This window comes from Staurois parvus, unplaced genomic scaffold (assembly GCF_062004578.1).
Source record: "Staurois parvus isolate SC_StPar_1 unplaced genomic scaffold, SC_StPar_1.0 ptg000097l, whole genome shotgun sequence".
NCBI classification, from domain to species: domain Eukaryota; kingdom Metazoa; phylum Chordata; class Amphibia; order Anura; family Ranidae; genus Staurois; species Staurois parvus.
Genome location: NW_028317893.1, coordinates 5,239,432 through 5,250,016, shown reverse-complemented (window position 1 = coordinate 5,250,016; position 10,585 = coordinate 5,239,432). Strand labels below are relative to the sequence as shown.

At 45.6% G+C, this 10,585-nt stretch overlaps 1 protein-coding gene across 2 annotated transcripts in view; it reads right to left on the bottom strand.

The window, feature by feature from the left end:
* GNAL (G protein subunit alpha L) overlaps positions 1–10,585 on the bottom strand; it is a 357,841-nt gene that overhangs the window by 5,565 nt on the left and 341,691 nt on the right. For both annotated transcript variants that reach the window (XM_089671021.1, XM_089671023.1), the window contains exons 10-11: positions 5,927–6,057; positions 4,696–4,763 (exon numbers count right to left, since the gene is read on the bottom strand). In XM_089671021.1, the coding sequence (XP_089527147.1) occupies positions 4,696–4,763; positions 5,927–6,057 (199 nt within the window). The remainder of the gene's footprint in view (positions 1–4,695; positions 4,764–5,926; positions 6,058–10,585) is intronic.

Below are 10,585 nucleotides of genomic sequence, written 5' to 3'. Positions count from 1 at the left end.
GGAGGCAGAGAAACCAGTCAGTTTCTCAGCCAGTTAGCCTTTCTCAACTAGGATGCTGCGACAACCTGGTTAGGAAATGCTGGAGTAGTGAATGGCTAACCCCATGTCAGTGTTTTTTTTTCCATCTGTGTCCTGATGGGAAGATTTTCCATCATTTCCTGTCTTGTAGATCAAAGCCTTTCCAAAGTCAGGGAAATGCTCTGGGGAATATTCACTGAAACAAGTAAACAATGGGTAAAGTTAATCCAGGGAATATTAGATTGCGTCTCGGGGGATCAGGAAGGAATTTTTTCCCTGCAGGAGCCAAGTGGATCATGCTTTGCTGGGTTGTTTTGCCTTCCTCTGGATCAACTGTGGGTATAGGATTATGTTTTTTTTTTTTTTTAATGGTTGAACTGGATGGACTTTTGTCTTTTTTCAGCCAGACTAACTATGTAACAAGTGTTCCTCTATTCCATGGTGACAACTGAATACATGGGATTTTTTTTCCCCCCACTTTCAGTTTTTGTGTGGGTCCACAAACAGGGACCCCTTCCATACACTGATGTCAAATCAGGAGCAGTGGCTGTATACATGCAGCAGCTGCATCCCAATACATATGAATAGGGATTCCCACATGCAGATGCACAGAACACTTGCGGGCAAACACAGCTCTCACATTGGTATATGCTAAGTACACCTGTGTGGACAAAGCTTAAGGCCCCATTCACATCTTGGATCTCAGGCAGAATCACTGTAATAATAGCCTTGATCTCAAATTGCACTGCTATAGTGGCAAAATGCACCAAATGTGTTTGGGTGTCATTCATTTTCAATGGCAGCTAAACGTGGTGCAGTTTTGGCGCAATTGGCGAGCGATAAATCACACTGCAATTACGGAGAACCATAACACGTGAAGCTTGACACCCAAAAGAAGCTCTTGCTCCTTTTTGGGTGGCAAATGTTTCACAATGAGGTTTATCGCATGACAATTGCAAAATGCAGTGTTTAGGTGTCACTGAAAATGAATGGCACCCGAATATGCATGATGCATTTTGCCACTATTGCAGTGCAATTTGGGATTGCAGTGCATCTGCCTGAGATCCCAATACACCAGATATATATGAACAGGGCCTTACTCCTGACCCCTACACTGTGTATTATCAGAACTGATTTTCTAAACTATCAGGACTGCTTTTTAAGACTGGGGGTAAAAAAGGTTGAGAAACACTGCCCTACTCTATCTAATATTATTCATATTTATATACACACAAGCACACATACTTTAACATCTGGGGCAAACATGAGGTCTGTTTTACTGTGTGCTGTGTGTGTTTTACTATGCAGAGCAATAAAAAGCAGCATGGTGGTGCCGGAAGGGGAGAGATCTGTATTGTTTACATACAGATCTCTCCCCTGTCAGTGTTCCTTGGTGATTGCCGGATGCTGGTGAGGAATCTCTCGCCAGGACCTGATGATCGACAGCTGTAGCAGCCAATTGCGGCACAGGTAGAGCGGCACGCACCCCCTACCTGGAAATGCAAAATCAAATATATATACGTGATTTTGTGCAGCCCTGCAGCATTAGTTCTGCTACAGGGCGGTCAGGAAGTGGTTAACAGAAGGCTTCATATAGTGTTAAGTGTTTCTGTGAATATGGTTTCCGGATTATTCAAAATAAATACATTTAAAGTTATTGTAAATGCTTTTTTTTCTTTGTTAAAAACAACAAACAGGTTTATACTTACCTGCTGTGTGCAATGGAATTACACAGAGTGGCCCTAAACCTCCTCTTCTCAGGTCCTCTGCCGGCGCTCCTGGGTCCTTCCCTCCACCTCCCTTCAGGCGGGCTCATTCCTGAGCCTCGCTGTCTGCATCTATTGGTACAGACAGCTGGACTCAGCTCCGCCTCACTGTGATGTGATGGGAGAGAAGAGCTGCACGTGGGCACAGCATTGGATTGAATGAGGGCTCATGTAGGTAAAGGGGAAGGGTGTTATACTGCTGCCTAAGCATTTTTTGCCTTAAAGCAAAGAGTGCATCAAGGTAAACAATATTTAGGCTTTAGAACCACTTTGACCACTTGCCCTCTTGAGGATTTATTCCTTTCTATCACATTGCTTGAGGTGCTAAAATGCCAGGGCAGTACAACCCCCCCCCCCCCCCCCCCAAATGACCCCTTTTTGGAAAGCAGACACCCCAAGGATTTTGTAGAGAGGCATGCTGAGTTTCTTTGCCACAAAGTTTTCGAAAATGACTATTTTTTTGTTTTTCTTACACAAAGTTGTCACTTAAATGATATATTGCTCATGCATGCCATGGGTAGATGTGGAATAACACCCCAAAACACATTCTCCTACTTCTCCAGAGTATGGGGATACCATATACGAGAGACTTTTTGTCAGCGTAGCTACATACAGGCCCCCAAAATCCAATGGACCACCTCTAGGCTTTCAAAGGGCATATTTCCTCATATCACTTCCCCACTACCTATTACAGTTTCGGAGGCTCTAAAATGCCAGGATAGTACAAACACCCCCCCCCCCCATGACCCCTTTTTGGAAAGTAGACACCCCAAGGAATTTGATAAGCGGCATGGTGAGTATTTTACAGATAGCATTTTTGTCACAGGGTTTTTGAAATAATACATTCTTGTTTTCTTTCTTCATTTTCCAAAAACGTGGCAACAAATGAGATCTGCAAAACACTCACCATGCCTCTCAGCAAATAATGGAGTTTCTACTTTCCCAAAAGGGGTCATTTGGAGAGTTTGCCTCTACTATCCTGGCATTTCAGGGCCAACATTAGAAGCTTATGCCACACATCACCCACTCTTGAAGACCAAGCATTTTCTGACACTTTTTGTTCACATGAAAAAACAGTATTTTTTGCTAGAAAATTACTTTGAACCCCCAAACATTTATTATTTTTTAAATAAGAGGCCCTAGAGAATAAAACGGTGGGTGTTGAAATGTTTTAAGTCACACAGTATTTGCGCAATGATTTTTCAAACGCAAATCTTTTGGGGAAAAATACACTTTTTAGAATTTTAATGCACAAAAACACAGTATATTGCCCAATTGTTTGATAGAATATAAAAGATGATGTCACACCGAGTAAACAGATACCAAACATGACATGCTTTAAAACTGCGCATGCCCATCCAATGGCGACAAAGTACATACATTTTTAATATCGATAGGTGATGCTTTAAAAGCCTTTACAGGTCACCAATTTATATTTACAAGGTCTAGTGTTAGAATTACTGCCCTCGATCTGACGTTCGCTGCGATACCTCACATGTATGGTGCATCCGCTGTTTACATACTGGCACAGAGTCACTACTTGCGCACGCAGCTGTGTGTGCGTGGGTAGGGGGGACCAGGGTGCTTTTTTTTTAAGTTATTTAGATTTTTTCATTTTTTTCACACTTTCCCTTTCATTTTATTTTTCTTGCTATCACAGGGAATTAAAATATCCCGTGACTGCAATAGGTATTGACAGGTATTCTTTTTTGAGAAATCTGCCCTTACATCATCTGATCTCACCAAGATTGGTGTGATCAGATGCTTTCCCAATTTTCAAAATGGCGCTGTTAAAGTCCGGCGCAACGGAAATTATGAAATGCTCGTAGCTTCCGGTCTCTTAGACCAGCCTTTCTCAACCAGGGTGCCCAGGACCCTGGGGTGCCTTGAGGTCTGTCCAGGGTTGCCTTGGCAGAATGTGCAAAATGTGTAAAAATTGCCCAAGACTTGTATACAAGACGGGGTTAAAGAAGCCTGCCTTTTAGTTACACAAAGCCCCAGGTTTTCATTGTGCACCATTATGACCTTCTAGCCGTCGGTGTCCTGACAACCAATGACATCCTCAGTTTATAAGGAGGATGTCAGTTGTCTGCACAGCATCCTAGTTTGACCCTCCCCTGCCGCTCTCCATCAGTGCTGGGGTCACATTAGCTCAGTGATGGAGAAAAACTGATGGAGAAGAGAAACACTGGAATACTAGTCAATATCAATGTGCAAAAGTGTATTTGCTTTGGAAGAATAAATCACATCTAAATGTTGGGCGTCCTACATGTATGGATGTTGCTGAGTTATATAAAACTATTAGATTAATTTTAAAGGGTGCCTCGGGACTGTCCAAAATTTTAAAGGGTGCCTTGACTGAAAAAAGGTTGAGAAACACTTAGAACATAGAGATGATTGGAACCATTTTGGTCTCTGATCAGCTCTATAGTCAGCCAGGGGAACTGCCAGTTGCATTCTCAGATTCCCCTAAATGCGACATAAGCTTTTTTCCATGCGCTTTTTCTGCTCAAACAGCAGCTCTCCACCCCTTTTTCAGCAGCACTCTGCACCTTTTCGTTGAAAAATGCCTGAAATACGCCTGACAAAAGCTGCAAAAACGTGCAATTTTTCGCCAAAAATGCTTAAAAATGTGACACTTAGATGTGAATGTAGCCTAAAGCCTAACTAAGCTTTCAGTTTAAAACAACTAAATAAACTTCAGTTGAATCAAAACTAAAGTTGTGCCAAGTCCTACAATTATTTCTTTAGAAAGCAGCCAATGCCCAGCCCGAAAAGCCTGTTTGGTAGGTTTTTTAGACTAAAAGTTCAATTGGGCTTTAACACACTTGCTATTAGAAAATTCAGGTTTGTGGACTGCTGACCATACAATTAACTAGAGAAATGTTCTGTTTACTGTAACATTACTTACTAAAAATTCATCTCGGATGAAGAACTTAGCTCTGGTCACTTTGGGATCCTCTCCTGCGTCTGGTATCGCTATAAGATAAAATGGAACGCATGAGATGTAATATTAGCAAAGAAATCGATCAGAAATTCCTGTTACACTGCCTGTGGTTGCTTACTGGATATTTACACAGAGAATTGATGACAGTGAAGGGCTTTAGGGGGTTACATTGTAAAAACTGGAAGCCACCAGTCCTTTTACTACCAAATGTTGCATTGTTCTGGAGCAACAACTTGGAGTATTGATATCTGAAAATCCAACCTGGCCAGGTTTAGGTGCTCACAGGAGAGTTTGAGAAAAATAAACGGCATCTTTCAGATCTGTTTTACACTATTATTTTACTCTCAGACCTTTATTATGCACAACATGTTTACTTTAAAACAGTCAGGCAGATATAAAATACACAGATTACTGCAGTTCTCTATTTATTAATACATCGCTAAATGTATTTGGTTTTCTAAATGCAAGCGGTGTAGGACCAGAATCAGGGTTAGCATTGGCCACCCAGTACAGTGGAGCTTAGACTGGGGAATGGAGAAGCAGCACAAAGCTAATCAGTCTGCTGCTTCTTTCACTGTCTAATCACAGGCTGAGAGAGAGAAAAGACCTGTAAGTGTTACCGAACAGCAGAAAAATTAGGCATCCTCCCCTGCCCGACAGGGCTGTGCTGTACAGCAAAGCTGTGTAAGTCTCAAGACTGGAAGGATATGAAATACAAATCCTTTAGAACACGGGTGTCAAACCTGCAGCCCTCCAGCTGTTGCCAAACTACAAGTCTCATCAGGCATTGCAAGATTGACAGTTACAAGCATGACTCCCAAAGGAAGAGGCATGATGGGATTTGTAGTTTCGCAACAGCTGGAGGGCTACCAGTTTGACACCCCTGCTTTAGAAGGTAAACAGTCTTAGTCTCAGTATCTATCTATCTATCTATCTATCTATCTATCTATCTATCAAGAATTTTTCCTGGAGTCCAGCTTTAAAAGTCCTCACTATAGAAGCTGTGAGAGCAAAGAACTTGTATAATCAGTCACAAGATATACACAATAGAAACATAGTAGGGACACCACACAGCCATGTTATGAACACCATAGCCTAAAGAAATGTGTAAGCAGTCCTTTGCTTTTCTTCCCTGTATTCCCAATGCAAATGCCATTTATATCCATGTATACAAACCCTTTATCTTTGTGCTTACCATCATCAGGTACAGTGTAGCGCACATATTCTGGGAAGTAATCTTCTATTTTTGATTTTCCTGCCAAGACTTTTTCAGCCAACATGTCTTGTTTGTTCAAGAACAAAATTACAGAAATAGTTCGTAACCACCTGCAAAGAACAAAATGTGTTTTATGGATCTTTTATACTGACAGGAGTGCTACATGGGAAACTCTAGCTGGTTACCTCTGCAATACCCATAGTATGTGTTTGGTGGCACACAGCTCTGAACTACTGTTTATGATGTTGGGGGTCCCAAAGTTACAATACAGCCAAGATCCCTGCAGCCCCAGCTTGTTTTGGCAGGTTCATAAGGTAGTTTTTTAGTACTATTTTATAAATTTAAATGATTTATTACATTTTTTTTTCTATTTGTCAAAACAGAAAACTAGCAAGTACTTATGTGTTTCTGAATCTCAAATTAATGATGTTCAGCCAGCATGCCAAATCTCATAGTTATGAGGGTGTCTTCTCAGCGAGATTTAGGCTACTCTACGTTCCCCAGATCTCACCATGCGGAGGATGATGTCCCTCTCACCTAGATGCTGTGGATGGAAGGGTTCGTATATTATCTAACAATTTTTTCACCCCAGAGGTTGTTGTTTACACTTTTAATCAGAGGGGTGCATTTTAGGTGCAAGATACGCTTTAATGATCCAACAGAAGAAAAAGACAAAATGCTGACATTAAAGCGGGAATCTTCACTCTCCTAATCAATATGGACTATCTGTAATCCTCATGCTGCCAGCATTAGTAAATAGACAGGAAAGTATATCATATTTCCTTGTTTTACACCTTTTTTCTTTACATTTCTTAAATTACTTCCTGGTTTCTAGGCCTAAGCAAATGACATCATACATCCCAGGTTCCTTTAGGAGGGGTAGAGGGGTTTTCTCAGCTAAGCACACCCTCCTGCCTGCATGCCTAACTAAGGGCAGATGGATTCCAGGAAGTAAATGCTACATGAATCATCTGCCCTTACTCAAAATGGCCATGGCCTGAAATGCTAAGGGGTGTTTTTAAGATGATATCTCAGCAAAATAAAGCACGAGACATGGATGGATGGGGAGCTTTTAATATTACAAATGAATCAACCTGTGCTTTTGGTTTGTGTTGCTCAGGTGCACTGTAGTTCTGCTTTAATTATCCTTACCAATACAGAATATGTCCATGCAAGTTTAATGCTTACATTTGAATGCTGGCTTTACTAAGAAAAGCATTATAAATAATGCATGGATTTGTATACAGTAAATAAATCAAGAAAAAAGGGCCAAAACGATATCTAAGTGTCAGCATGTTGCAGTGTGCAATGTTGGCTCAATTATCAGTAGTCAGATGCAGCCTAGAAAAGCTGACCTTCAAATTTCTCTACAGAAACCAGAAAGAGTTGTTTGAAAACCATGGAGAGGCTTCTAGCTAGGGCTACAATATAGGTGCACTAAGTCGCCATTTTAGGAAATCTACATAACAAAAGGAAGACTTAAGCTGCATATATACGGAGCAATTTTGAACCAGCCAAACTTCACTTTGTGGGCAGCCCTGTTGGCACCTCCTGATTAAACATTTGAAGGAGAATTGTTGGCCTAACAAAAGCTGTATCCAATCAGATGCAGCTGCTATTGGTGTGTTCTGATGACATTCACCAGCAGCTGTCAGAATACAATAGCCGGCACTGCAGATTTTTCCATCTGCTGTGTGGATGGAGAAATATATTTGATTTTTTCAGTTCAGCCTGCAGGCTGCTGAATCAAAAAAAAAAACATCTATTAGAGCAGCGGTTCTCAACCTGGGGGTTGCGACCCCTTTGGGGGTCGAACGACCATTTCCCAGGGATCGCCTAAGACCATCGGAAAACACATATTTCCGATGGTCTTAGGAACCGAGACACCGCTGCAGTCTCCGGCGATGTGTGGGCGGGATGATACGCTGCTGTCACCTGGCCACACCTCCGGGATCGCTCAGCAGCTCCGCCTCCTCGCCGCTGATTGGCCACCGGAACTGTAGCTCAGGAGAGGCACACAGGCGGCCAATCACCGGTGAGGAGGTGGAGCTTGGAGAGGAGGAGCCGAGCGGCAGCGCGCGTACATCAAAGAAGACCGAGGGAGCTGCCGAAGCGAGTGAAGAGGAGAGCGGCCAGAGAAGGAAGACAGCTGACAGGTAAGTGAGAGAGCGAGCCCAGGCTGGAGCAGGGGTCAGCAAAGTAAGTATCATTGGTGTCAGTGGGAGGAATAGTGCCCCATCATTTGTGTCACTAATACCAACGATGGGGCACTATTCCTCCCCCCACTGACACCAACGATGGGGCACTATTCCTCCCCCCACTAACACCAACGATGGGGCACTATTCCTCCCCCCACTGACACCAACGATGGGGCACTATTCCTCCCCCCACTGACACCAACGATGGGGCACTATTCCTCCCCCCACTGACACCAACGATGGGGCACTATTCCTCCCCCCACTGACACCAACGATGGGGCACTATTCCTCCCCCCACTGACACCAACGATGGGGCACTATTCCTCCCCCCACTGACACCAACGATGGGGCACTATTCCTCCCCCCACTGACACCAACGATGTGGCACTATTCCTCCCCCCACTGACACCAACGATGTGGCACTATTCCTCCCCCCACTGACACCAACGATGGGGCACTATTCCTCCCCCCACTGACACCAACGATGGGGCACTATTCCTCCCCCCACTGACACCAACGATGGGGCAGTATTCCTCCCCCCACTGACACCAACGATGGGGCAGTATTCCTCCCCCCACTGACACCAACGATGGGGCAGTATTCCTCCCCCCACTGACACCAACGATGGGGCAGTATTCCTCCCCCCACTGACACCAACGATGGGGCACTATTCCTCCCCCCACTGACACCAATGATGGGGCACTATTCTCCCCTCCACCACACTGACATCAATGATGGGGCACTATTCCTCCCACTGACACCAATGATGGGGCACTATTCCTCCCCCCACTGACACCAACGATGGGACACTATTTCCCCCCCCCCCTGACCCCAATGATGGGGCACTATTCTCCCCTCCACCACAGTGACATCAATGATGGGGCACTATTCCTCCCACTGACACCAATGATGGGGCACTATTCCTCCCACTGACACCAATGATGTGGCACTATTCCTCCCACTGACACCAGTGATGGGGCACTACTCCCACTGACACCAGTGATGGGGCACTACTCCCCCCACTGACACCAGTGATGGGGCACTACTCCCCCCACTGACACCAGTGATGGGGCACTACTCCTCCCACTGACACCAATGATGGGGCACTACTCCCCCCACTGACACCAATGATGGGGCACTACTCCCCCCACTGACACCAATGATGGGGCACTACTCCCCCCACTGACACCAATGATGGGGCACTACTCCCCCCACTGACACCAATGATGGGGCACTATTCCTCCCACTGACACCAGTGATGTGGCACTATTCCTCCCACTTACACCAGTGATGGAGCACTACTCCTCCCACTGACACCAGTGATGGGGCACTACTCCCCCCACTGACACCAGTGATGGAGCACTACTCCCCCCACTGACACCAATGATGGGGCACTACTCCCCCCACTGACACCAATGATGGGGCACTACTCCTCCCACTGACACCAATGATGGGGCACTACTCCTCCCACTGACACCAATGATGGGGCACTACTCCTCCCACTGACACCAATGATGGGGCACTATTCCTCCCACTGACACCAATGATGTGGCACTATTCCTCCCACTGACACCAATGATGGGGCACTACTCCTCCCACTGACACCAATGATGGGGCACTACTCCTCCCACTGACACCAATGATGGGGCACTACTCCTCCCACTGACACCAATGATGGGGCACTATTCCTCCCACTGACACCAATGATGTGGCACTATTCCTCCCACTGACACCAGTGATGGAGCACTACTCCCCCCACTGACACCAGTGATGGGGCACTACTCCCCCCATTGACACCAGTGATGGAGCACTACTCCCCCCATTGACACCAGTGATGGAGCACTACTCCCCCCATTGACACCAATGATGGGGCACTACTCCCCCCACTGACACCAAGGATGGGGCACTATTCCTCCCACTGACTCCAACGATGGGGAACTATTCCTCCCACTGACTCCAACGATGGGGCACTATTCCTCCCACTGACACCAACGATGGGGCACTATTCCTCCCACTGACACCAACGATGGGGCACTATTCCTCCCACTGACACCAACGATGGGGCACTATTCCTCCCACTGACACCAACGATGGGGCACTATTCCTCCCACTGACACCAACGATGGGGCACTATTCCTCCCACTGACACCAACGATGGGGCACTATTCCTCCCACTGACACCAACGATGGGGCACTATTCCTCCCACTGACACCAACGATGGGGCACTATTCCTCCCACTGACACCAACGATGGGGCACTATTCCTCCCACTGACACCAACGATGGGGCACTATTCCTCCCACTGACACCAACGATGGGGCACTATTCCTCCCACTGACACCAACGATGGGGCACTATTCCTCCCACTGACACCAACGATGGGGCACTATTCCTCCCACTGACACCAACGATGGGGCACTATTCCTCCCACTGACACCAA